This window comes from Calidris pugnax, unplaced genomic scaffold (genome assembly GCF_001431845.1).
Source record: "Calidris pugnax isolate Ruff unplaced genomic scaffold, ASM143184v1 scaffold219, whole genome shotgun sequence".
In the NCBI taxonomy this organism is placed as follows: Eukaryota; Metazoa; Chordata; class Aves; order Charadriiformes; family Scolopacidae; genus Calidris; species Calidris pugnax.
The window spans coordinates 933,265-961,244 of NW_015094507.1; the positions used below are offsets into that span (position 1 = coordinate 933,265).

The 27,980-nt window shown below is 45.6% G+C and overlaps 1 protein-coding gene across 1 annotated transcript in view; it reads right to left on the reverse strand.

The window, feature by feature from the left end:
• The window catches only part of MEIS1 (Meis homeobox 1), a 127,990-nt gene that overhangs the window by 31,550 nt on the left and 68,460 nt on the right, over window positions 1-27,980 (reverse strand). The window contains exon 8 of the mRNA XM_014964414.1: window positions 23,821-23,966. Within this exon, the coding sequence (XP_014819900.1) occupies window positions 23,821-23,966 (146 nt within the window). The remainder of the gene's footprint in view (window positions 1-23,820; window positions 23,967-27,980) is intronic.

A 27,980-nucleotide genomic window follows, 5' to 3' on the forward strand; every position in this document is an offset into this window, starting at 1 on the left:
GTGCAAAGTTTGCACAGTCTTTTCCTTGGCTGAGAGCAGTGAGTCAGCCTGATAATGCTGTTGAAGTGTGAGCTGGCTTTGGCATTTAAAGCTCCTCGGTGCTTTTTCAGCACAGCAAGAAAACGCGCTCCATATGACAGGGTCCCGCCGCAGACAAAGCCAGCCTTTTCCTCTTTCAGAAAGAAAATATTTCCTCAACTTATTCTAATAGTTTAATATCCCCCGCAGTAAGGCTTTTTTTTTCTTGTAGTGTTACTGTTAATAAATCCCAGTGCCATCCCAGTTATTGAGCTGCAAACTACGGACGCGGTATCAACAGGCGTGCTGGGTCCTGTCGAGTTAAAAACACCCCGAAATATTTAAGGTGAGGAGATGCTGCATCCCTGTATCCCTACGGAGAGGCCACTCCGCCTCTGGCATCCCCCAAATCCTCAGAGATGGGGCTCTGGGAGGCTGCCCGTGACCTCCCTCACAAAAGGTTTTGCAGGCGGCTTTTGGCAACCCAGCCAGAAAATAGAAGGTGAGGAAAGGAGGCAGGATCCGACCTCTCCTCAGGCAAACACAGGGTGTAAAACACAGAGCCAAGAGCCCAGGAGTTTCACCATCTGAACAGCCCAACTGGATTTAAACAGGGCTTGGGTTGGGGGTGGAAGAGAGGTTTTATTTGCAGGGGCTTATGAGGGGGGTGGGAAAGAGGTACTGGCAACAGCGATGCTTTTTAATGAAGGAGTTGTGCTGGGGTGAAAAAAACGCTCTGTGCTTCTCCTTTTTTTCCCCCCGGCTTGCCCTTTTGTAAATAATTTTCTTGCAAGAGTTGTCTGTGAACAAGTTTTGGCACTCGCTAACATAAATATCCTTTCCAAGGCTGATGGAGAGACATGGTATGGCTTGGGATGCGCTGCCAATACTTCTCTGGTGGCCCCATCAAATTATTCATAATGCAAGCACTCATTAAGGGAAAAAAGTTCAGATCATCCCTTGCACAGGATATTACAGAAGTCAGAAAATGGAAAAACCTTTTAACTCATCTAATCCATCCCCTGGCTGCGACAATATTATTCCTTCCATACCATATATTATTACCCACTGCCTTTTCCAGTTGAGCTTTAGTTAGTCCAAGCCATGGTGCTCCTGCTATTTCCTCTTGGAGACACTCTGATAGACCTCAGTGTTTGGAGCTTACCCTGGCTCCCACCAGCTTCCAGTTTAAGCTGAGTCTAAGCAGACACTCCCACGCCATACCCGGGTAATGGAGCGGAGCTTTTCCCATGTTAAACATTCCTTTAGTGTATGTGCGCACAGAAACACACGCACAGTACTCGCACACGCACGTTAATTTCTCTTAATACACTTAAGAAGTGGGTTTTTTGCTCTAGCATCAAGATTATTTGCGCTCATGCGACATGGGCGATGCACTTTCCCATCCCCTGCCCTGTTTTTCAAGATTTTTATGTATTTTTTTTCTCCAGCACAGCCTAAAAATAACCAAGGACAGGGTAATTAAATGAAAAATCGCATCCGAAAAAATCAGGGTAATTCTCTTCATTGCAGCACACGGCCGAAACCAATGAGGTGTTCCATTCAAGCGACGCCGAAGGAACGGAGGAAATGCATCCACCAACTTCCAACCCCGTTGGAGCTAAAAATCCACATCCTTGAAACCCAGCTTTTTGGTTAAAATGGTGTCTTTACCAGGTGGCGGCGGTGGCAAGGCAGGAAGGTGAACCCCAGCCTTTCCTAGGTGGAAAAGCTTCCTTCCCTTTGGGGAAGGACGAAAGATACCCCCGTCCCCAGCCCGCTAAAGGAAATCCCAGCTACCTGATAACTCCACAAAAGCCCTGCTGTTGTTTTTAGGGCCAGATTAGCTCAGGTAAACATCTCCGAACCAGAAGCCTTTTCTCAGCAATAAGTCACTGCCCTTATCTACCTCCAATGACTTTCCAAACAGGTGGGCTGGGAAATAACTCCGCGACCGCTGGGAATCGCCGGTGCCGGTGGTTGTAATCCCACAGGAGCTAAGCCAAAAGCTTTTATTTGTGCTTTCTGCTCTCTTTCTCAGGCTGCTTTCGGAATGCCAGGAGCTCCCTAGGTAAAAACATCCCCCCAACAAACCCACCTCCCCTGGAGTGACCAGGGTGATGGAGGGCTGCTGTATTCAGCAAGGTCCCTAATACCAACCGTGGGCTTGAGGAGGGAGGAGGAGTTTTAGGTGGGTTTCCTGGGGTGACAGCACCCTTGGAAGGAGCCACCAGGCAATTTGGGAAGCCTCCTGCCTTTTCTCCTGGAGGGACCAAACCATCACGCAAAGAGAGACCAATGCAACCACCGCGTCAAGGTGCCAACCTCCAACGCCAAGACCCGGGGAGAGGAGAGGTGAAGGGGTGGTTTATATTCAAACATCTTCTATTTGGAAAAAAAAACCCCACCCAAAACACAACAAACCACCGTTGAGGAAGGAAATGAAAAGATAAAGCTGCTGTTTTGCAACACCGCTTTGTTGGCATGGGAAGTCCTTGAACAGATGCCCCGTCCACCATTAAATATTCACAACATATCCTTGTAGAAGAATTCAACTTATAAGCAAAACCACAATGTGTTCTTCATAAAAAAAAAAAAAAAAAGATGCATTTAAAGATTCAGTAAATGAGGAAGGAAAAGAGAAAAAAAAAAAACAAACCCAAGCCAGCGAAACACCGCCACTCTGGGAAGAAGCAGAGACTCTTGGAAGTAGCGCGCATTCTCTGGTGCTAATTTTCCCACTTAAATTACAGTGATGCTGTAGCCTCATCTCATTAGAGATCATTGTCCCCAGTAGACAGTTGTGTTTATGGGGGATTCTTGCTGTTCCACACCTGCTGCTCAGGTTGCTACGTGATAAAGCCTGCATACAAACAGCAGTCTTGAGGTTGCTGGACTGCAACTGATGAGCCCAGGCTAATTCAGGGGTGATTATGTAGTTTACTGGACCACTAAACCTCTTTAAGCTTGTAATTACTGCCTATTTGAGTAAAGAACATTCAAAAGCAATTCACTGCATCATGCCTGCCACAGCTGGAAGCAGGCTGCCAGCAGTCTGCAGGGACATTAAAATCTGCGGGGACGGGGATTGGAGCGCAGCTCGTAGGCACCGGCGGCGGCCAAGTGTGCTCACATTCCAGCTCACCTTCTCTGACCAGCCACGCTATTAAAGGTGCCATCAAAACTATAGAAAAAGCCATAAAGATGACAAAGAACGGGGCCATAATTGAAAGAACTGCATTTTAACGACTCTCCTCCCCCCCCTCCCCCCTCTTCCCTCGCCCCCTTATATTGGCTAAAAAAAAAATAAAAAAATAAAAAAATAAAAAAATAAAAAAATAAAAAAATAAAAAAATAAAAAAACTTAAGCCTTTTTGTCATGAGAAGGGAAGGGAAAGAAAAGGCCTTTTGCACAAGGGGGGAAACACGCTGCGTCACTGTGAGCGTTTCTCCAAAGTCAGGGGCTTTCCTCATGCTTGGAAGTTTTAGAAAGAATAAGTTTACTTGCAAAGTGAATACAGAGTAAGTCTGACGCCGTATTTGGCAGCAACGTTGATGCAGAGGCACCGTGATAGATAAATCTTGGTTAAATCCTCCTCCCCGAGGCTTGACGAAACCCTCCAAGAGTATCTCCAGACCTGGACCATGTACAAATCCCCCTCTCCCCGCCGCATCACTTGCAAGAGCTAAGAAGTGCCCCAAATCACCGCTCCAATGGCGCAAGAACTAAGAAGTGCCTCCAAATCACTGCAACACAATTCCACACACCACAGTGACACAACAGCCAGGCATGGGTCCCTATTTATCCAGACGAGAAATAATTGGGAGCCTTTGGGAGCTGGGTCTGGGGGGAGATGAACAATTGAAATGGGCAGAAAGGGTGGTAATGGGAGTTTTCACAAGTGAGTAAACTGAAATCCAGAGAGGAACTGGTGTTGGCATCTCCGGGAGCTCAGAGGAGGTGGCAGGGTCCTCAGAGCCACTCCACGCCACCCTGCTATTACACTGCCATGTGTGGGGTCTGCAGGGATGGCCCTAATGAGCCACCCTATTAACTAACTCCATGAAATGTCCTTTAAAGCCTCATGGGATATTTGGAGATCCAGAACTCATCGGTGGCATTTCCTTGTCCCACTAACAACTGCTGCGAGTGGGGAAAAAAGCAAAAACAACCTAGAAAAATAAAATAAACTATTGCTATCGATACAATTAACCCTGGACTGAAGGTAAATTTAAGAGATGAGGTCTTTTTCTCTCCTCATCTAATAAATTGCCTTGTTTTCAAAACCAGAGGCATCTTGTCTGTAGTATTAATCTCACTATACATCTAGAGAGTGAAAGGAGGAAAAAAAAACCCACCATGCATGTGTGAGCATGCCACAACAAACATCAGCTTTTAAAGGAGAATATAAAAGCATTCGGGAAGTTTATTCTTAAAAAGCATGTAAATTCCCAGCCACAACAATCCTCCAACTAAACCCGTTCGAGCTCCAAAGAGCCACGGGCTTATATGTTATCCAGCCATCACTCTTATTAATATTCATTAGGCGGGTCTACTTGCATTTTCATAAGCTGCAAAGGTGGCAAAAGAAACAATCAGAATTCTTTAACACACGGGCATTATCAATTCAACATCTGCCAAATAGGAGCGCATACAGATCTGAGGGTGAAATTCAAATGCAATTTACCTGGGCTGGAGCTGGGCTTCGCTTCCCCAACACCCCAGCGAGCTATTCCAGGCACTCCCGTTTCATCTGTCCCAGCTTTTACACCCCTGGAAGTTCCCTCTCCGTTATTTTTTACCTTCAAAACCAGAGCCCCTCATAAATTACAGCCTCCATAACCTCACCTCTAACGAGTTCCCTTCTGCCAAAATAGCCAGCGTTCAGGGAGGTCGCGTATATGGATGATACGGCCAAGTTTTAACTCGGTAAACTTGACTAAGCAGTTCTGCTTTCTGACTAGAGAATTCGTTTATCTACACCCATTTAGCGTGTGAAATTCCTTCGACTGGCTTCAGGGTACGGACCTGTGCAGAAATACGGACCTTCTGACCAGCCTGGGCTAAAATTTAACTCCAAGGGATGAATTAAGAAGCCTCCAGAAGAAAACCAGTGCTCTAATGAATTATTTACCCTACATAGCAAAGAAACCTGGATGACAATGCTGATGAATTTAAGAATAAAACAGACATACATTCCCAGGATGATATTTATATGCACAAGGACATGCACCAAAAAAAAAGCGTGATTTAGATCTCCTGAGAGCTGGGAAAATGCACATCCCAATTCTCCAGATTTAACCCTAAATTTACACGCATTTGCCCACCGGTCACTGTATGTTGATTCCCGTCCTCATAAAGACCTCATCAAAAACACTTGGACGGTCTCCAGGATGCGATTCTTCCCTTTTGGCAACCTTGCTTGGACCAAGAGGGTTCCCCCCCTAAAAAATAACCTTTTCCCTCACCAAAGTCGATGCAGATCTCCACCAATTTCGCCTGGCTTTCAAAAAAACCTTCAAAGACCACTGTATCCTTCCTCAGGGAGGGTCAGCGGGACCAAATTTTGCATTTCAGTGGGAATATTCGTGGAGCAAGGTGCTTGCCAGGGCTTGGCATTGGCCTATACTCGGGGGGACAAGGCCAGAAATGCCAAAGGCACAGCAATCCAGCCAAAACCTGAAGTGCCTAAAGGGTACATCCTCATCTTTCTAAGATAAGACCCTCGGTGGGTGTCTTCTACAGGATGATGGATGGATAGATGAGGTCAGGATGGGGATTTTTGGAAGGGGCTCCTCAAAAACCCCAAACGAGTCAGCTACAAGAAGGCAGTGCACACCCCAACCCTAACCTGAGTGTCCCCTCTGCCATGTCTCCTTTGAGGTCTGAGGACATCAAGCACCACGCACATGTGGATGCCTCTACAGATACTCCCATAAAACAGCCTATCAACATAGCAGCATAGAATGGTCTCGGTTGGAGGGGACCTTTAAGATCATCGAGTCCAACCATCAACATAACACTGTCAAGTTCTCCACTAGACCATGTCCCTCAACACCACGTCTGCCTGTCTTTTAAATACCTCCAGGGATGGCAACCCCACCGCTTCCTTGCTCCAATGTTTGACGACCCTTTCAGTGAAGAAATTTTTCCTAATATCCATCCTAAACCTCCCCTGGGGAGGCAATTTGGAAGCAAAAGTGTTGAGATGGCACGTCACTTTCAGCACATTTATGATATGATGGCCATTAATAGTTTGTGAGGATAACAACATATAATCATTCATTTTCTCAATATCAAGTTTACAATCCCCCTTTCCACTTCCCCCTCCTTTCTGAACAAAATTCTGCATTTCTTTTAGAAAGACCTATATGAAAGAAGCTAAAGACCAAAAAAAAAAATGTCACCACTAACAAGTCATAAAGTAAGAAAGAGAGAGCAAGCACATTTGATCTTGTTCTATACATGAACCTTTCTAAGATGACTGCTCCAATTAAAATAAAAAAAAAAGTTGAATTTATCATTTTGATGATACGAAATGATGAACTTGACTATTATATGCATATATTTTGTTTAATGGCTTCATTTATTTTAATAACAAAGAGAAACTAGATCTTTACAGATTAAAGCTCTATTTCATGGCTTCGGTGCAACTGGGATTTTAAAAATCTGTGATGTTAACCAAAATGTGATAATGGATGTTCTCAAGGGCCCTATTTTATAGCATTTTATGCAGAGCCAAAGTATACGCAAGACGTTACAAACATGATGTTTAGCCCTATTTTAAGAAAGTAGAACTGACTCCAGTGTCAGAGGCCCCTGTAATTGTTTTCCGTCTGCTTCTTGTTCCTCTGAACAAGGACTTGAGCAGCAAAGTCCAGCTGTAGAAATACTGTGACAAAGGCATTAGCTCTCTGAAGGCTTGTTATAAAATGATGCTGAATGGCACCATTTGTGGGATTATGGCCGGGAGGGGACAAGAGTGATGGCAACATAGCTACTTTATCTATAGCAGGCTGCCTTGAAGGGTCTGTTGACACCCAGAAGAAGAGAGACACAGAAAAGATACTAAAAATAAAAAAGATGCTAAAAACAAACAAAAAACGAGATGCTAATTCTGCTACCATTTTAATGTCAGTTAATTCCTAAGACAGAGATAATAAGAAACACCTCATCAAACTTGATCGTGCTCTCAGTCCTTTGGAGGAACTTCTCATCTACTCCACTTTTTTTTATTCTTACATTAGTAGATTGAAAACAGTTGTTTCAGACAACGGCACAGCATTAAGGATGCTCTTGCTTAGTAGGCTTTATAGACATATATTTATATTTTTACGCCGGCAGAGGTGCCCACGGACATGCCGGGGGGTCAACAGGGTTTTGCAAACGAGGCCTTCCACCCCCAAAAGCAGAGACCCAACCACCGTTGGAGGGAAGGCAACCCAAGATGGCAGCTCATGATTAATGCCTGTATCATCCCTGGCTCGGCGGCAGCAAGGCCCCAGGTCTGATCTGCCAAACATCCCCCCTCCGTCCGCCGCCGATCAGCAGATGTAAGCACACAGGCCCTGTCAGCTTGACATATCATCCCCACGACAATGTCAACGAGTATTAATGTTCAATTATCTGTCCTAGAAACAACCCTCGCCTTTGCGCATTGTGTAACTGGGCGCGTGGCGCTGCTGTAATCCGAGCGACAAGGGCAGAGATGCCCGCGCTCACCCGCTCGCTCTGAGTTGGCTTCCCAACATCGTGATGACATTGCCTCGCGGTAGCACGGCGTGGACGCCTTCCCCCACCTTCCTCTCCCTGGTTACTGGGGGGAGATGGGGGGGTCTTTGTGGTTTTTTTGGAAGGCGTATCCAAGGACCACAAAGACCTTTCTCCTCCCCTTCACATAGAAACGTAGAATCACAGAATTGTTTAGGTTGGAAAAGACCTTTCAGGTCACCAAGTCCAACCGTTAACCTGGCACTGCAAAGTTACACCACTAAACCATGACACTCGGCACCACGTCTACAACTTTTAGGTCTTTGAAATACCTCCAGGGATGGCGACTCCACCACTTCCCTAGGCAACGTGTTCCAATGCTTAACAAACCTTTCAGTGAATAAATTCTTCCTAATATCCAATCTAAAATTCCCCTGGCGCAACTTGAGGCCATTTCCTCTTGTCCCATCGCCTGTGACTTGGGAGACCGACCTCCACCTCTCTACACCCTCCTTTCAGGCAGTTGGAGAGAGCGAGAAGGTCTCCCCTCAGCCTCCTTTTCTCCAGGCTGAACACCCCCAGCTCCCTTAGCCATGCGTGTTGTGTGTCGCCCATCAGCATGCCAAGATACACTTGGTATTTTAATTTCATGCCCACGCAGAACCATGAGGGTTTGCCTCTTTGCTTTTACAGAGGACCATAAGCCATGATGCCTCTTTTTATGTCCCATGCTTGGGTATATATATATATATATATCATTTACCATCAAACGCAAATGTCAATGGTGGTTTCTTCCAGGGCTCCGTCAAGATCAATTCAACCCCCAACTGCAGGGCTAGAGCAATTTGTCCAAATGAAACATTACAGCTTCCCTTTGTTAGAGCGAGTTAAAAATAAGACCTCCAGCAGACAGATGGTTTGAAGAACAAACACAGGTTCATTCCTGGCATCTTTTACGACTGTTCAAATATTAAAAATATCGATCAGGCCAAATTCAAATAGGGCTCTGGGAGCAAAAAAAAAGCTAACCGAGTATTTCTTCCTTTTGAATCGGTGCTAAAGTCAAATTACACCTCGTTCGAACAGGCTACAATGGGAGTTTTCATGCCTTTTTTTCTTTTCAGCTGTTGTTACTATGGCGCAGCTTCCTTGAGCTAACATTCAAAGGTTATCGCCTCCAAGTTATGCTTGCTAAGTCTTCTTATACAACCCACAATCGGAGGGAGGGAGTGGGAGGAAGCGGTGTGATAACCAGTGCCAGCTTTGAGATAAAGCCCTCCACCTAATCTCTGTTTATTTAGACAACCATCTAACCGCAGCGCCGGGCGTAAAAACAAGCCAGGTGTACAGCTAAGGGAATTTCTCCTGCCTTATCAGGACTACATTATATTTTGGGGCAAAGGGAAGAAGAGCCTTTTTTTTTTTTCTTTTCTTTTTTTTTTTTTCCCCTCAAGATAACTTCGAAAAATTAAATAATCTCAAAGTTTGAGGTTTTGATGTTTGGATTTGCTCAGCTGGCCAGGCTATTTTTTTTTTGCTTTGTTTCGTTGGGGAGGGGAGGTGATGGTAACAAAGCACATTTTATTCCGTGCTTTTCTATTTCGGGGAGTTTTGGAGAACAAAGGTTTTCGCTGTAGCACATTTAAGAATGTGATCCTGCTTTGAAATAGTTCCCACCAGAGGGGACCGAGGGTGTCTGGAGCAAACGTACGTATCAGGGGATCAAACCAGAGCAACCCGAGTAGCATTTTGAACATATTTCACCCCGAAGAGGTTGGGGAGCCCAGCACATCTCCGCAGCAGCAATGTTGAAGCTGCTTTTTCCAGCCTGGGTGCCAAAATAGAAAAGCTCTTGTTGCAGGTCAGGCCACGAGAAGCAGCACCGTGAGGTGTCTGGTCAAAGGATAACCCAGCCTTGCCCCCAGCTTCAGCAGCAAAATTAAGCTATGATGGGAAGCTCACATGTCACCATGGCTCTATTTCCCCTGCCATATGAGCCCGAAGTTGCCTCCAATGCATTCAGACTCATTTTTTCCCCCTTTTTACCCCCTCCTCCACCCCCTCTGATAATTCACCCCGCCGTTTACTCAGTCGTCGTAGGTCGGGGGAAGTGATGAATGTTGCCCAGCGCCAGTTTTTTTGGTGCAAGATGAATAACCCCAAAGAGCAACGTCCACCAAGTCCCAGGCTCCTGTCAGCCCTGTAATTGATGATGTTTTCACTGTAAGGGGTGGGGACTGGGACACATTAAGGCTCAACAGGGGAAGTAAACGCAGTGAATTGACTCAGCAACTATGCCTTTTACCACGGCTTCTAATAAGGATAAACTGATTACTGCCAAATGTACTTTAACATCACGGTGAGGGGGGGGGAAAGGAGGGAGGGGAGGTGGGGGGGAGAGGTGGGGGAATAAATCGATCTGCTCCAAAGAAATGCCATACCAAACGTTTTTCTTAAAAGTGAACTTTTATACTCAAAAGTTGCTGCTTCCTTCCTTGCCGCTAATATTAAAAAAATGCATTTGCAGCCTTAAAATGCATCCTAAAGATAAACACTGCGAAACGATGGCTACAAAGCCAATGTTATCTCTTCCTAAGCTGGCTCTCAAATGATTTTGATACCAAAGAGGTGCACGGTGATGCTCCTGCTGTATTTCCCATGATGACCTTATGTCAGCATCTTTTTTAGGGTGGCTGGGAGAGCAGATGCTCGGCTGCCGTGCCAGGCGGTGGGGATGGCAAGCAGGTGGCAGCCCAGGTTGCCCGGGGTGGCTACGGAGCTGACAACCCTGGGATCCAACAAAACCCGCCCTGACTGATGGCTTCGGGGCTCCCAACTGACCTTTGATCCCTCTTGGTTTGGCTGGGAACAAAACAGCCCATTCACTGGGCATCCCCTCAATGCTGAATTACACGCGGTGGGAGGAGGACTACAGCCATCCCCTACCCCCCCCGCAGGTAAGCACTGGGTTGTAAAGCAGGAATATATCCCAGCTTGGGTGTCGTGAGAAATATAATCAAGGCAATCCACCACGAGGCACATGAAAACGAGTAAAACAGGTAAAGACAATTTTTGTCGGCGGCGCAAGAAGTTGCCGAGGCTGGCGAGGGCGCCAGGAGCGATTTCAGAGTCACAGAATGACAGAATCTTCTAGGTTGGAAGGGACCTTAAAGATCATCTTGTCCAACCCTCAACCTAATTTTGACAAAAATAAACACCCACACAACAAACAAAAAGCAACACCATCACTAAACCATATCTCCCAGCACTACGTCAACCTGTCTTTTGAACACCTCCAGGGATGGTGCCTCAACCACCTCCCTGGGCAGCCCATTCCAATGGCTGATGACCCTTTCAGTGAAAAAATTTTTCCTAATATCCAGCCTGAACCTTCTCTGGTGTAACTTGAGGCCATTTCCTCTAGTCCTGTCGCCTGTGACTTGAGAGAAGAGACCGACCCCCACCTCTCTACACCCTCCTTTCAGGGAGTTGTAGAGTGTGAGAAGGTCTCCCCTCAGCCTCCTCTTCTCCAGGCTGAACAACCCCAGCTCCCTCAGCCTCTCCTCATAAGACTTGTGCTCCAGACTCCTCACCAGCTTTGTTGCTCTTAATTTTGCCATGTCCGTCTGCCCCCCCGCCTCCCCACCCCTCAAAACCCACATGGACTTTCTGTCGGGAGGGATTTGGTGCTGCTCTGACAACCGAGGGCCGTCAGCAGCTCCGACATGCTGTCGCAAAGACGCTGCTGGCTACGGCAATCACGGAGGATGCTGCCCGACCTTCAGCAGCAACTTTCCTCGCTGCATATTGTCACCATAGCAATGAAGCTGGATGTGGGCAAACGACAGGGCTCTGTCATCACTCAGCCCCAACCCGACAGCCTTCAGCACCAGTCACTCCCATCCAGCCTTTGTACACAAATACAGCTGAAACGGGCATAATAATAATAATAACAATCATCATCATCATCATCATCATCATCTGCCCTTCTGCATTCCCAGAAGCAGGGTGCAGCTCCCGTATCCCCACGGGGATGCTCTGGTTTACACCCCCAGCGAGTTTACACGCTTTAAGGAAAAGGTACAAGAAGGAAGGAGGCAGCGGCACCCAAACTTCAAATATCAGAGACAGCCAAGAAAAAGGAAAAAATTAAAGGAAAATATATCTGTTACGCAAATGGCAGTAAAAACACGAGAATTAATATCTCAAAGGAATGCGATGCCACTTTCCATGCAAGGGCTTCGGCGAGGAATGGGAATGTTATTGTGAAAGTCTCGAGCTCCCTGCAATATTGAACACAGAAGTTGTATATAAAAGGCATCCGTGGCTCCCGTCACAGAAAGAGGCATTTTGGGGTGAAGTTGGGATAACTGGCAAGCTATACGCTGGGCTGCCACCGACAGGAAACACGCCGCCCTGGCTTCACACCAACACCAAAATCGGGGGGGGGTCCCAGCTATTTTCCCAGCCCCCTCCTGTCAGGGATGCCAGGAAGAGGCAATGAACTTGGTGGACTTCCCCACTGCCTCGGTGGAAGAACGGTGAGAAATGACGAGCTCACCTGGAGCTCGCCTTGCCCGGTGGGATTAATCATAACATCTCTATTTTGGGACAATTTCTGCACGGGGTCAGTTTTTCCTCATCCCACCCATGCAAAGTCGCCCCTTCCAATTGCAGGGCGTGCAGAAGATGGCGAGAAAGCTTTTTACTTGGTTGCTACCTTACTTAGCTCATCTCACCCCCGCACTCCGTATCCGACTTTGGGTTTAGTCATACAGAATAAACCCCATTTAATGGCAAACCTACATACCACACGAGCCCTCTCACCATTTAGCAAGCCGCCTTTTAATGACATTTAATTTAGGCTGGCTTCTATGCTACGTTTGCTGGTGAACACGTTGGTGGTGTGGCTCTTATTTAACGCCTTTGCCCTAGCCCCGTAGCACGCACACGTAGCGGCAGCCCTGGAAAGACAATTCGCCACTTTTTCAAACCTGATTTACCGTTCCAGAGCAACTAATCTTCCAGGACCAACGTTCACGCCGAAGAACAACCGAATGGAAACGTATAAATTCCGTATATACTTAAAAATATTATTGTCTGTAATTTAATATAACAATATTTCTAGGCCTATAACCTTGCACGCAGAGGCAATTTCCCAAGCATTAATACTTAAATGGGTCATATGCACCACATCTGTCATTCTGTCCTGAAGTCTATGAGGCACAACCAAGACTCTGCAAGCCTATTGATTTTTCTAGCATTTGCTTTAATTTACTTAACCATTGAGAAATCCATCAGTACATAAAGGGCAACTGTCCATTACTGCCTCATTTGCAGACATTCTTTCCCTTCTTTTATTTTTTTGGTAAATATTTCCCCTCAAATCGCTGTGTGTTTACAGTGTAAAAATGAATCTGGAAAGTGCTCACACCTGTTTCTGTTCAGTAACTGCTGCACTGAGGTATATGTAATGTGCTTAAAGATAGAATAAATATCTCGACATTATTACATCTGTGTGCAAAGGGTGGTAAATTAGATCCTAATTACATTAACAGGGATTCTGCCTCCCAGCTTAAATTTTACATGAGCACTCTGTAAAAATCCAAAAGCTCTGCTGTGGTTTCTTTACGAGCTGGTGATTACAGCTACTTCCTATGCGGTCACTAAATATTCTGTTTACAAATAAATGAAGAAGCTTTGAGCCAACTTGCCAGGGTAATAATCCATGTTGTTTTTATTTTTTCTTTTTATTTTTTCTTTTTTTTTTTTCCCCCAGCAAACCTTTACCACATAAGCATGGCAACAATCAGAAGCCCTGGCTTCATCTAATTACTCTATCACATAATTTCACAAATTGCCTTTTCACTGGGGAGCCAAGTGCAAAACACGCTCACAGTGGGATTTCAGGCAGCAGCTTTCATTTACTACTCATTTCTTGTTAAATTAAACACAAAAACACCAGTTGTGCGAAAGAAGTCAAAAAGAATGCTTGCAAATGAGCCAGACAAGTGTATCTTATATTTATACCATTCGCACAAAATAGCTCATTGGCAAGCTGGATTTTTAATGGCACCATTATTGCCTTTAACCCTTTTAAAGCCCTGGCGCGAGGCTGGTAACCGGATCATCATCCCAACCAAACCCAACCCGGGGAAACGGCATCAGGCGGCGAGCGCATCAGCCTCATTAGCCATCCTTTCGTTAATAACTGGCGAGACGAGGGAGCGTGCCCCGATTTGCCTCCACCTAATCCCTCTGGGAATGAGCCCAGGGGCAGAATTCGGCCCGTAAATTCCTGGCTGTTACACCCGCCGCCTTAATACGAGGGTGGGAGGGTCCTACAAATAAATGGAGCGGGATTTTTAAGAGCAATTCCCGTTTGAAGCTGGTGCCACCCTCCGAGGTGAGAGGGGGGGGAGCCAGCGGGGGGACCTGGGGGGCAGAAGGACCTGGAGGGCCAGACCCCTGCTAATTATCTGAGCACTAACAAGGCCGGCTTGCAAGCTGCCACTGAGGAACACAAATTATTTTGAAAATAATTGCAGCCAGCGCCCCATCGCCGGTGGAAGTGAACCAGGGGTTATGCCGCTCTAAGATGACATTTTTTACATCAACAAGTACAAAACTAAAACACGGCCATTAGTAATTAAAGCTGTGCCTTTTGTAGCACCAGAGCCAGCAGGTCAGGTACCATTTTACATCAGCAACCAGGCCCTGATGGCTGTAGATCTGCCAGCATTATCTGCATAGGGAGGGGAAAAAAAACCACATTAGCAGCAGCTGTCTGTGCCTCGACATTGAAAATCCTATTCATACAGACAGGTGGAGTAATTTAAAAGCCAATGTGGTGCAATTTTGATGCCACTAACGCCACTGTTTACTAAAACGCCGCCATTACTGCTGTTTATGAAAACATTACTAAAATTGCATTTTATTTATAAGAATCCGAAGATGCGGGTTATTACCAGCTTCAAAATTATTCTGCCCCCCAACTGCAGCTTATGACTCTCCAGGGCTTACAACCTGCTGCACCGAGGGACCCACGCTCCCCTCTCAAAGACAACATCAAGGGTTTGTCCCCTTTGCCATTCCCGTGCCAGCACAGTGCAACTCTGGTATCGGCACAAAGTTCCTGGCAAAGAAAGAGATTTCCACCAACGACGCTATCAATTTGCCAGATTCATCTCATATGGCATTTGCCTTCCCACAAATATCACCTAGAGATAAACCCAAAAAGCTCTGGCTGACATGAAGACAGGTCGCCTAGGAAGAAGAGTTTCATGTCCAAGCTGACTTTAGAGCAAGCCACCCAAGGCAGAGTCCCACCATCTCCCCTCTGAGTTAAAAAAAAAAGTCCCTGGAAAACATACTTCTATCACGAGTAAACCCTTGGTTTTACTAGTGTGACTCAGGTGACACTTCAGTGCCATTAACATGACTCCCTCCCTTTTTCTATCGCTGGTAGAGAGCATCACGGGGGGGAATAAGATGGGTTTTTTCAATTTTTCAAAACGTATTTCCAAAATGTTTTATGCTGTGTACAGGTTGGATTAAAAAAGGTCAACCAGTAGCCAAGAAAGGAATATTCATAGAATCATAAAGCCACAGAATTCATGGAATCATAGAGTTGGAAGGGACCTTAAAGATCATCAACTTCCAACCCCCCTGCCATGGGCAAGGACACCTCCCAGTAGAGCATGTTGCTCAACGCCCCATCCAGCCCGGCCTTACTTCCAGGGATGGGGCATCCACAACTTCCCTGGGCAACCTGTTCCAGTGTCTCACCACCCTCACAATAAAGAATTTCTTCCTAATATCTAATCTGAAACTCCCCTCCTCCAATTTAAACCCGTTACCCCTTGTCCTGTCACCGCACTCCCTGACAAAGAGTCCCTCCCCAGCTCTCCTGTAGGCTTCGTGCTACACCTAAAATCTGAAAAGTATTTTCCAGGCAGCCGTTTCTGGTCCATAAAGCAGAAGATGCAGCCGTAAGTCTCCTAGACCTTGCCTTACTAAAATGATGGCCCACCACTGAAGTGAAACGAGCTCTCCGCTAAATACTATGGGTCTAAATCAGGCAATGATGCAAAAGGCGAGGTAAATTAGATAACTACATATTAACTTAAACTCTTTTCTGCCCACTTACCTTCCCTCTACACATATCTTTAGCACAGCTGCAGCTTACAGGGTGAGGGGCTGGAAGGACCAAGATGAGTCTGATCGATGCCTTTGCTCATCTATTGAAAACAGGATTTTCAGCTCAGCATTTTGGGGAAAGGATGGCATCACCCACGGAAAATTTTAATTTTCCATCAAGAAAAAAAAAAATTCCCTTCCACAAGAAAAGTTTACTGTGGGCAATTTTGATGGGCAGACAGTAAGTAAATCTAACCAGTTAATAGTAGGAATTAGGGCTTCTTGAGTATACGCAATGAGAAAAAAAAACACGTGTAAGCGCAGATTCTGTGTAACTGAAGGCAAATGCAGGAAAAGGGAAATAAAACTTTTAAAATGGGTAAAAAACCCAACTCATTTCTCATGCTTGACCCGGAACACCCAACAGCCTAGATACACTGCAGTATCACTGCTGCGGTTCGTTCAGACAAGGGTTAAGTTCGTGCAAACAGATGTAGGATACTCTATGCCAGAGGAAGGGAATGCATCTTACACAACTCCATGTACCACTTCCAAATGTGACCCGATTTGAAAGGCAGCTTATCTTACACCACAGATTAACACATCTCATCAGATATGCGCCCAACTGGTTCGGTGCCTCATATTTTGGCACTTTACCTGATCTGATTAAGTCACTCGCTAACTCGCCCGGGTGCGCTGTGAAACTCCTTCAAGAGTTAGGAGATTGCCAATAAAAAATTAACACTGGCACTTATATACATAAGCATATCTGAGAATCAACACAGGCTCTTTTGTAGCAACTGTGTTAGAGGACAAGCTAAACAAACAGCTAGTAATGAACAACCGAGCCCATGAATTTATTCTCATTTCCTGCTCACCCCACCGCTTGCCAAGATTCTGTTGTTGCCTTCGGTGTACTTCGTATCGCAAATTAATTGCCAAAATATTTCCGCGGATACTTCCAGGTTTACGGATTGGTGGTCGGACTATTTTTTTTTTCCCTCCCCCCCCTCTTTCCCCTTCAAAACGGGATGCTTGGATTTTGTAGGTCTGCTCGTGGATTTTGTAGGCAGCGCGTCACGTAACGCGGTTCTGCGCCTTGACCGGAAGAGGCCAATTTCAAAAACGAAATCGTACGCGCGAAATATCAAATATCAAATAGAAAAAAAGAAAGGAGAGGGTGGAGAAGAAAGCAAAGCATCTACTGGTGCCTTAAAAATCCTCATTACTGCAAACATTCCTGCTGGTGAACTCATTTCCCAGCATATTTATGCAAACAAAAGGAGTTTTAGTACAACCAGAGCAAGTGTAATTTAACATCTGAATTAATGTTTATCGTGTTTCAACTTTTCAGTATTCCCTTGCTTCTGCTCAGATGTGAAACTCTTCTGGTGTGCAAATGCTAATGTGTTTCAGCAGCTTCCAAAGAATCCAAATTCTTTAATGTACTGGTGGCTCCCATGTTGGTACAACAGTGCCTCCAAGGTGGAAACTGGGGGAAACTGGGAAAAAGGTTAAGATAGCTATTTGGGAATAGACACTCTCCCTCTAAAATCTAGCCCAGGCTTTTGGTTACCTTCTGATTTCAACCAAAATATCTCCCTGCCCCGCTGCTGATCCCGAGACCTGCGAGGAGCCCAGGATGAGATGTCTCACACCCTGTAATTGAAGACAACATGATGGTTGTCTTCATCAGAAACCAGACTGAATCATGGATATGGAAAAAACCAGACGTTGTAACTACACCACACTTCTGAAGGTGAGCAGAGCCCAAGTGAGGAACCTGGTTTCCTTGAACCAACTGACTAAAGCACCCCGTATTTTTCCTTTCTGGTCTAAACCCAAAGGTTTGTAGCATAGTTCAGTGCTAGCAACTTAAATAATCTACAGGACAGCACAAGATCTCGCTGCATGAGACATGCACTTTCCAAGGAATCACGAAACTGGAGCAACAGCAGCATTGCCAAGGACATCCCCACAAAAAACCAACAATTTTCTTTAAAAAGGGCAAAATTCACCCACGCCAGAAAATGGACCAACCCTTGGAGGCTGAACAGCAGGTCAAAGCAACAAAATTGGGGAAGATTAAAGAAAATGCTGAAAGTTTTGACAGTCAGTGCCCTCCACCAAACTCTGGGAGGGCTGAAGGGTTAAGAAGCTAATTCAAACCAAGTTACCTAAATCCTGTTTGTCCTCCTTTCTGGAGCTCTCAATTCAATTCTGACAGAGCCTCGGAATAATTATCTTCTCCCATAATGACATTTCCCATTTTCTCCCGCTGAAGACGACTGCCACAGCACCTCCACCAGCAGAAGAGAGCTGAAGACCCTCATCTGCAGTTACCTCCACCAACCTGCCATGGATGCTTTTACTCACCACTCCGGCAAGTCTTCCCGCTGCCGGGAGCAGGAGGAGCCCTGTCTCCCACCTTCCCGGGGGGATGGAGGAGCACGGAAAGCTAAAAAACTAGCTAAAAACGCCTGGCTTTTCCCAGGAATTCGGGACAGCTGGCACTAAGAAGCCTCGCAGATGTGGAAGAAAGATTTTTACAGCTTCGCCTACAATAAAATCAAGTGAAAGAGGAGACTGGAGTATTTGGGATGAAGGGGCGGACATTCCGAGTCCAATATATGGGAATATGACCTCTGTTATGCAGAGGAGCTCCGGGAGCCCGCTGGCATTTTGCAGAGCAAGTATCAGCTGGTGCAGGACGGACCCTCACTGCAAGTTGTACTTTCAGGGGGGGTTTGGTTTGTTTTAATGCCTCTGAACCCTCTCAAGAGGACAGCAAAGAAAATCCTCCCCAGTTTTAGTCAATTATTTCCCCTTTTTTATGGTTTCAACAGCCTAGTTTTGTACTCATCTGTCCTTTCCAAAACCAGACAAGCATCCCTCTTGGAGCAGGGAGCAAAATTAACCCCATGCTCCTCATCCCAAGGCAACAATCTCATAACGACAGACAGATGGAAAGACAACCTGAAATCCACTCGCTTTAACCTTAAAAAGTTGCTAGTCTTTAAGATATTCATACATAAACAAAACTTACTAGAATTAAGTGGCGTAATGCTATTTTTCTATCAGAAAAACATCCTGGAAGCAATGAGGACTATTTTTTCTCAGCTAGATCAGTCCCTCCTTCAAATGCCTGTATCCAAACAAATTCATCAAGCAATGAATAAAGATTCAAAATCCAGATACATAATAGAAAAAAGCCTTTCACTTTTACTGTGAAGTCAACGTCTTTCAGCTACGGCTTTTATTTTCTGCTCAGTCTCCCATTTCAGTAACATTTAACCTCTTAAGGAACTTGTTTTAAAAGCAGTTAAAAATAATGATTAAATTATGGGATTTACATGAAAGAAATCCTTGGCCCATTCATTTTTTTAAATCATGGCAATTTGTTTTTTAAAAGGTGTTTGAAGTCCTTGAATCTACCTCTTGGCACCATTAAAAAAAAAATAAGTAGTTTATAATCCCCTAATGTGCTTAAATAAAGCCTTCAATAGTTTAAATTGTTATTAAACATCTTTTGGGATTATAACTTTATGGCTTTTTTTTGCCTGATTAGATGATGAACGTGAAGATCATCAAATACTCATCATATAACAAACCAATTACATCGTATAATCCCCAAAATGAGGTTTGAATCTCAACATTTTAAATTAAGCTGGATTTAAAGGACGCTGAGAATTCACAATGAGCGAACAAAGACACCCCACCGCCCGCAAACTCCCTTCATTTAGTTTTGAACCAAAAAGTACCATTGCTGGGACAAAAACATCGTATGGGTTGAAGCAGAAACTAATCCTGTTGCCACAATTTAATTTACAGAGATCTGGTAGTAGCCAAGATTATATTTTTTCCCCTTCCCTGCCTCCAAGCTTTTCCCTTATTTTTCAGTCCCTGCCGTACAGCAAGGAGAACTGCTTGAAAAATGGTGGTGAGGTCTGATCCCCAAATGTTAAGTGATCCAAAAAATAGTAAGAAAAAATAAAATAAAATAAGAGGGCCTGTAAAACGTTGTCGTGCTGCAGCACACCCTGAAATTATCCTTAGGGCAACTTTCTGGAGCCCAGCTCCAACACAGGACTGGTTGGCCCCAGTCCCTCCTGGAGACCCTGCCATGGCATTTGATGTTCATCTGATGCCACCCCACAAGCCTCCCATCATTTTTGACTCAGTTTTTAAAGCTTGGGGATGTCCTCACCTCTTCACCAAACTATTAGCAGCCTTATTTATTATTTTTTTTTATTTATCGTTTCCAAATAGTAACAGAGCATTCCTTCCACCTCAAATTTAGAGCAGAAGCCTGAAAACAGATTTCACAAACCTCAAAATGTACAGGCTGCTGTCATAATCTACCATCCAAAATTTTACCAAGCTCCACAGCCTACATTTTGCCCAACTAAAAGCCAACCTGGGCAGTTCTTCCAACTTAGACATGTAGTCAAAATTAAGTCAGAACAGCAAATAATAAAAAACAAATCCTGCAAAGTCCCAAGTGTAAAGCCGATCACAGCTTTTCCTATTGTTTTAGCTGATTTTTGTTGTTATTATTCTAAGGAAAAAAAAAGAAAAAAGAAAAAAAAAGGGCAATTGGGATGAATTTATCCCCTGAAGTGTTTCAGAGCATACTGCCTGCCTCCGCAGAGGACAGTGCTTGCCTACCCTTTGGGCATACATCAACTCGGTTCTGCACATCAGTCAAAATAACACGGGGTGGGGGGGCCTGCAGTGCGACACTGAGTGGGAACTATTGCCCAAACACTTCAGCAACCAGAGAGCCTATGGCCTTGCATTTGATTATTTTTTTCTTTTCTTTTCTTCAATAAGGAAAAAAAGAATTTCCTCCCAAGTGAGAAACGAGAACTAAGGGACCAACTTTAGGAAATTAAGTCAGTCACCAGAGGAATACTTCCTTGGAGACTCTTGGAGATGGAAGAACTGCATAGAAGGAATTAAACCAGCCTATAGACTTTTAAAATATTATATTAGTCCAACATTTATTTTAAGTCTTTCCAACCATTAATCATTAGTATGACAGACACAGCAATTACTGTCTATTTTGCTTCATTCCCTGCCACTGATGTGTATTAATATTACAATTGTAAGGAAAAAAAAACATAATTTGCCTTTGAAAAGGAGGGCTCCCAACTAACACCCCAATTTGGAAGCACCATCGCTCAAGGGGATGCTGGATTTTGCACTGAATCACTGCTGGTTTCTTCCCTTCCCATCTTTCCGGATAGGAAAGTGAAGGCAGGATAAGGGCTTGAGGCAAAAGGGAGGTATGTCTCACCGGGTTCCCTGCCTGAACAGGACCATCTCCTTCTCTCTCCTCACCTCCCGTCTTAGGGAGGACCTCACGTCTACCCTAGGGAAGACCAAATTCACTAATAATGAATAAATAAGTAAAATAAATAAAAAGGGCTCTCTTAGTTTCCTCAGCGGACCGCTCCTCAGCGAGGAGCCCTGATGGGGACACTGCCCATGCATAGGGTTCTAAGAGCAACCATGAGGCCCAGACACTCTCAAAAATGAACTGGAGGCTTAACGCCTTCGGTCTCTCACCCAGCTACCCCTCAGCTATGGTGGCAGCCATGGTTTGGGCCTGGGGTTTCTTGCAGAGAGGACTTCTTCTCCAGAGTCTCCTTCTCTGGAGACATTCAAAAACCGCCTGGACAAGATCCTGTGCAACCTGCTCTAGGTAGACCCACTCCAGAAGAAGACTCTGTCTTATAAGCAGATTTCCAGATGTTGTCTCCCAGGGGAAGCTATCAGCACTGCAGCAAGCTCCACAGGCACTCTCACCTTCTCTTTTGCACACCATTACTGCACAGAAGAAGAGTGAAAAGCCGCTTGCACCCTACACCTCATCTAGACAAAGTGGTGACAGGGTCCATTCTCTGGTCCCAAGAATGGACCAGGGTCAGAATGGTCCAGCTGCAGGGTCAGGTCAAGCCCACGTAGCCACACGCTCAACACAGGGTGGCTCCTGCCATGAGGAGTCACCCCTGCTATCTTCTGCTGTGCTCCCAGGAATGGACTTGGAAGGTGGTGGTAGGTGGCCCAAGCTAAGAGCATCTGGAGGCCGCTCAAGAAGTTTAACAGGGTAGACCACCACGTTCCCGTGCCAGGCCTGGGTGATGTTTAATTTACTAGCACAAACACAGCAACAGGCCACTTCCAGGAAAAAAATACTATTAATAATAATAAAGATGCCTCAGCTAGGAGCTATTGGGACTGACATGCAGTTGCTCAGTGTCCCCTGGTGTGCCTTGTCCTGCCTACAGAGATGCCAGGGCATCTCCTCAAACCAGAACCTAAACCAGCTGCGTCAGAATGGTGCCAGCATGACTGCTGGCACAGCATCCCCGGACCCTCTGGGAGGCAGATGTCCTTAACCTCACATCTACCTGCTGAGGGACACCTGCCGTCAACTCATCTTGGGTGAGGACCTAGAACTGGGGAGCCACCAAAACCAAAAGGGACCTCAGGGAAGCGAGGCATTGAACCATACCCGGGACAGGGTTAAGGAGCTGGCAAAGCTGGGGCACGGCTGAGCTAGAGCCTGCCAGAGAGAGAGGGGATTAACTTGGGAGATATCCTCTCCGGCTGAGGAGGAGGAGGAGTGCTCCAGCAGGAAGGTTCATTCATAGCCACGCAGGCCCGAGCAGGGCAGGATTCCCTGCCTGATCCCCGTGCTGACAAGAGTCACGGCAGATATCTGGTTTCTTGGCTCAGTGGGGTGGGACACACACACACACACGGAGGGGTGATGTGCCTGAGCGCTTCCTCCGGTTTACGAGCATATACTCTTGGCAGGGCTCCCACCGGGGCTGGGCAAGCTGGATGGCTTCTGGTTTCACCCTGACCCTAACGACGGGCAGGGGAGAGAGTCAACTGCTGGGATTAGAGGAGACAACCCTTCTTCACTAACCTCCTGCAGAACATTCCCCCCATCATTCCCCTCCCAGGCATCCCTCGCCCGACCCCTCCATCCTCCTGGCCCAGAAAAGCTCAGCCAGAAAACCTGGGGGCTTGAGGGCCCACCTCCCCACCGGGACAGATCACCACAACTCGATGAAAAAGGAGAAATGGCATTAGAAATGTGGGTTTTTTTCCATCAGAAGGTGTGGTACACAACGTAAAGCCTTGAAAGAAGCTCCAATATCCAGCTTGACCCCCCCACACCTGTCCAGAGCTTTGATTTCTAATCCCAAAAAGAAAAATACAGGTAGCTGTGGCAACAGAAATAGCTGCGCATCCCCCCCACCCCTTTATAACATTAAATACAGGGGTAACTTACACTCTGGGAATGAGAACGTCTCAAAGCAAAAAAAAAAAAAAAAAAAAAAAAAAAAAAAAAAAAATCATACTTTGCTATTAAACCAGATACATCCAGAGCTTTCATCGCGAAGCTTGGGGATGATCTCTGACAAAACATGTGAATGGGGTCTTTGTTGGCTTTTGGCTTTGTTTTTAATCTCCCCAGTTATTTCGCGCGGTCCTCCGGAGCAGGAGAACCCCGGGGGCCGAGCGTGGGTCTCCGCTCGGGAGCAGCCGTTCCCACCTCGGCCAAGGGGAGCTGCAGCAGGGCAGGACAGGTCTCCAGGGTTCTTAGGATAAGCTCAGTCACACTTTTGAGGTGACGGCCTGTTAACAACTGAGACTCGAACCGAAAAAAAATAAAATAGAAAAAAAAAAAAAATCTCTAAACCCAACAAACACACAAAAAACTCCCCCAAAACCATAAAAACATACACTCCGTGCTCTTCCCCTGGCATCTAGAAAATGAGGCAACAACAACAACTCTGCTCAGAAAAGTTCCCTGAGCTGCCTGTCAGTAACATCATACTTTTTTTGGTTTTTTTTATTTGCTTTCTATGACTACTACAACTATGACATTTTTCCATGTTTTATTTTGCATATGTGATCTAGAGTTCACTTACTGTTAGATGCTGGAACAGCCATGCCCTCATGATATTTGTGGCTACTTTGGGAAAGATGCCACGCTTTTTATGTCGCTTTTTGTCCTTATCTGGATCATCATCATCACCTGTGCTGGGGGAAGCTACACTGTTGTCCAAGCCGTCACCTGTAAATATAGTGAATCAAATTTTGACTTATGCTACCTTCAGATACTTCAGCCGAAGCCTGGCTTTGGGTATAAACTGCATGAATATTTAAATGAGGTATAAATTCTTTAACACCGTAATTCATCAGGGGTTGAGGGGATGGGGAAGGGGAGAGACATGGAGAGAGGAAGGGTCTCAGGACTGTGTCGGCCCCATTCTGGTTTAACCTGAAGGACAGCGTGACCATTTCTGCCACTGGACTCAGCACCATAACCCAAAACAAAAAGTGCTTTAAAAAAAAAATAAAAATAAATATTTTTTTTTTGGCAAGCATCCAGCTTGCAAAGGTGGAAATGGTGGCTTTTCTCCACGCTAGGTCACTTTCTAAAAAAAAAAAAAAATAAATTCATCCCAATCAGCTACTTTGGCAGAGATGGCAATTAGGAAAGTATCGATGGTGTCCCATCCCTACGACGTGTGTGAAGCTGGGTGCCCCATCCCACCCGGAGATGCAAGAAAGCGGGGTGAATGCAGCTCTCTTGCAACATCATATTCTCTCCCCAGATTCCCAAACACCCTGAGGATTGGGGCATTGCTTATATTAAGTCTTTTAGAGATGTCTGACTCGCCCTGACTTTTGGATGGGAGGTGGGTAGCTAACTGGCCTCCCCTCTTCCCAGCCCCAGCTGAAAGAAATTCATACTGGGATAAGTAGGTCCCAATTTGACATACACCCTAGGAATTAACACCCGGCTTTGTGCTGGTGTGCCACTGCAGTCATAGGTGTCTGCTCCCGTTAAACAACAACTGATCCAGAATTGAATTTCCTTAACGCAGAGAAGGTCTCGGGCAGTTCTCATCACTTTAACAACATATCTACGGGAGGACACCACTGCGTAGCAGCCACCTTGGGCTGCCGGTTGAAGGAAAACAAAAGTTTGCATGCAATTTTTGGTTTCAAGCCCTGAAAGCAGTTTATAAACAAGCCCATGAACAAATCAGCCTTTGCATTCCCTGCATGTGGACTGAACGGTGGATCCCGGCTTCCCAAGGACACGGCATTTGTAGCACCGTGGAGTTGTGACGTTATTAGGCAAGTGTTTTTTTTAACACCCCCTGGGCAAGAATGATCAAGAAAGTCATCTGAATTGGGCTGAATCAAAACTACCTCTGTTAGGATAAAAATAAAAATTTTTTTTTTTGTAAAAAAAAAAAAAAAAAGGATGCAGACTGTCAAAATTATGATTTGTTAAGCAGCTTTCAGCACCAAAAAAAAAAAGTTATTATTAGTGCTATATTTTTAGTACCCTACTGACCGTGGCAAATTTATAATTGTCCTTATGACTTGGCCTGTGTCTTTAATGAAATGGTAACCTTGGGTGGTTATAGAAACAAACAACATTTTTTTGAAGAAATCAGATATCCGACAAATTCTTTGAAAGCCCAATATGTAAAAAAGGGCTTTTATACAGAGAAGCAATTCACCATATAAAATAATAATTCATAAAAGAAACATGAGCAAAGGAAACAACTCAACAGCATTTAAAATTCCACGGGCTAATCCACTTTCTGTCTGCGAGAGGCAAACAAGGAAAAAGAAAAGTATTACGCATTCATCGATTAAAAATGAAAAGCTTCTAACCTAATGACACTGCCTTTCACCACCTCCCTGCCATCGTCCACCCACCCTCTCCGTCGTCCTTCCCCCCCTCTTTTTTTTTTTTTTTAAATACACTCTCTCTTCATTTCAAACCCCCTTCAGATTAATTTAGCAGGCATCGCCTCCTGCCTGACGGGAGGAGGACTCATTGATAATTTATGGAAATATCTACTATAATCCAAGGGAGATGACTTTTTTTCCAGCTTTGTGCATCAATAGATAATCAAGGCCTTCAAGCAGCCTTAGCTTCCCATTACCTCGGGCAAGAGAATTCCTGAAAGCATGCCTCCGGGGCACCTGAATTATATCCTCCATTAGGGGAGGAAAAGCTTTCTGCATTCCACCTATAACACTCCCCAGAACCTTTCCTGTTTATTTCTGCTCTATGAAAGCAGAAGCATTAGGAACAGGATTTTTTAAGTGAAGACTTATGTAGATACAATGGAGAAACCTTTCAAGCGCGAGCCAGATCACCTCCTTCAATCCCTGGCGGTGACCTATCCCAAATAAAAGGTTTCTGTTACATCATTAGCTCAAGCCAAAAACAGCCTTGGCTTAATGCACAGTTTGTTCTTCCTACTGTTTTTAGGCAAATACTGCTACTTTACTCCCATCTGGGAGGGAAATTACACTGCTGGGCTGTAATCTAAGACAAGATTTTCATTGGAAGCAAATGCTTTCAATCCAGTGTAAATACTGGTGCATGTTCAGAAAAGCCTAAAACAATAAACCCTGGCCCCATCCGACACAAGTTAGAGAAAGTGAAAGGCAGGGAGAGGATAAGAAAGCGCCTGTCTATCCTAAGAGCAAACGCTTCGCTAGATTTTTATAAATTGTTTAACCTCTTCCGCACGTATTTTTTTTTATTATTTTTTTTTTTAAGCTGGAAAATTGATCCCGTAAAGACCGAAACCACAGCGAGACGTCTAAACGCTCAATTGTGGATTTTAGTATTTCCATCTACTTTGCAACCCGATCCGCTCACCTCTGTGGGGTCTCCAGAGATTCACCCCCCCACACTTTCTCCCCTGCTCCTTTTTTATTTTTTTTAATTTTTTTTTCCTCTCTCCCCCCCTTCCCTGCTCTCTTCCTTCTTCCCCTTTTTAAAGAGGACTAAACAAAACTTGAAGCGCCGCCGAGCAGCCACACGGTAGCAGCTACGAACCGCGGTTTTGCCCGACGTCAGCCAGCGGCTCCCTTCCTGAAGTTGACTTCTCCCGCCGCCAAAATGAAGGCGAACTGAAAAGGTGGAAATAATCATAGAAATGATGCTAGTCCATAAACAAGCTTACAGCCTCATTAGTATAGCGGGGAGGCTCCGCTGGGTGATTTATGCTTGTTTTGCTGATGCCATGAGGAAATGCCATCGGGCAACTTTCGCCAGCTGCTAATGGCTTCTGACAGCTTCTTAGCAACTAGTGCAAGCAACGCCGTGGCGTTTGCTAGTGACAGAAAGCGAAAATGTCATATTATCTGCCCGTGTGTCACCAAGCCCGTGTGGCAATTAACTAGGAGGCCAGTGACTTGAGGGGCCAGAGGCTCTTCGAAATGGCCCCGTGGCTATGTGGGGAGGGTCGGGGGCCGGAGAGCGGGACGCACCGCTGGCCTTTATGCCACCCATATTGCACCGTCTCCATCATCATCCTGCTCCCTCCGTCACCCAAGGACTTCGGTCCACGCGGATCCCTTTGTCCAGGGGAAACTCCGGCTGGGCTTTCTCTTTAGGGCCAGCCTGACACGATCAGGGGAATCGGGAGTAATCTGTCTGGGTACGAGGCTGGGAAACAGCGCTTTAATTGGCAATACCTGATCCCCCTGGTTCCGAGGGCTGGATCCGAAGGTGTGAGCTGTTTTTCTGCTCGCTCGCAAATTAGTCTAAAAGGATTTAAGAGCACTGAAGCAGGCTCCTTGCCTGTCAAATCGCTGGGAGCGCAGCGACTCTGCACAGCAACTAAGATGCTATTTAAGAAATAAAATAAAAAATAAAAAATAAAAAAGACGACAGAGCCTGCGAGGAGCAGGAGGAGAGCCCAGGCCCCACACGCCCGCAAAACCAGGCGCCATATGTCAACCTGTCAAACCTTTCCGCGTGGCCCTTTGCCCTTTCCAATAAGATTTAAGAATTCTTTTTACACAATTTTTTTAATTTTTTTTTTTTTTTAAAACAGATAGGGCACGGGTCTATCCAAAGAGGCCACAAGCCACAAAGAAAAGAATTTGTACTACAATTCATCCGCGGATGGACGATTTCTTGCTAGGCCTGGGCCGGTCCCCATGGAGCGAGGCAGGTGACCTGTGGCAGCTCCCCCCAGGCCGTTGGGCGGCTCCGATTTCAAACGCCCTCCACTCCCGGGGTCCCAGAGTTGCCTATTTA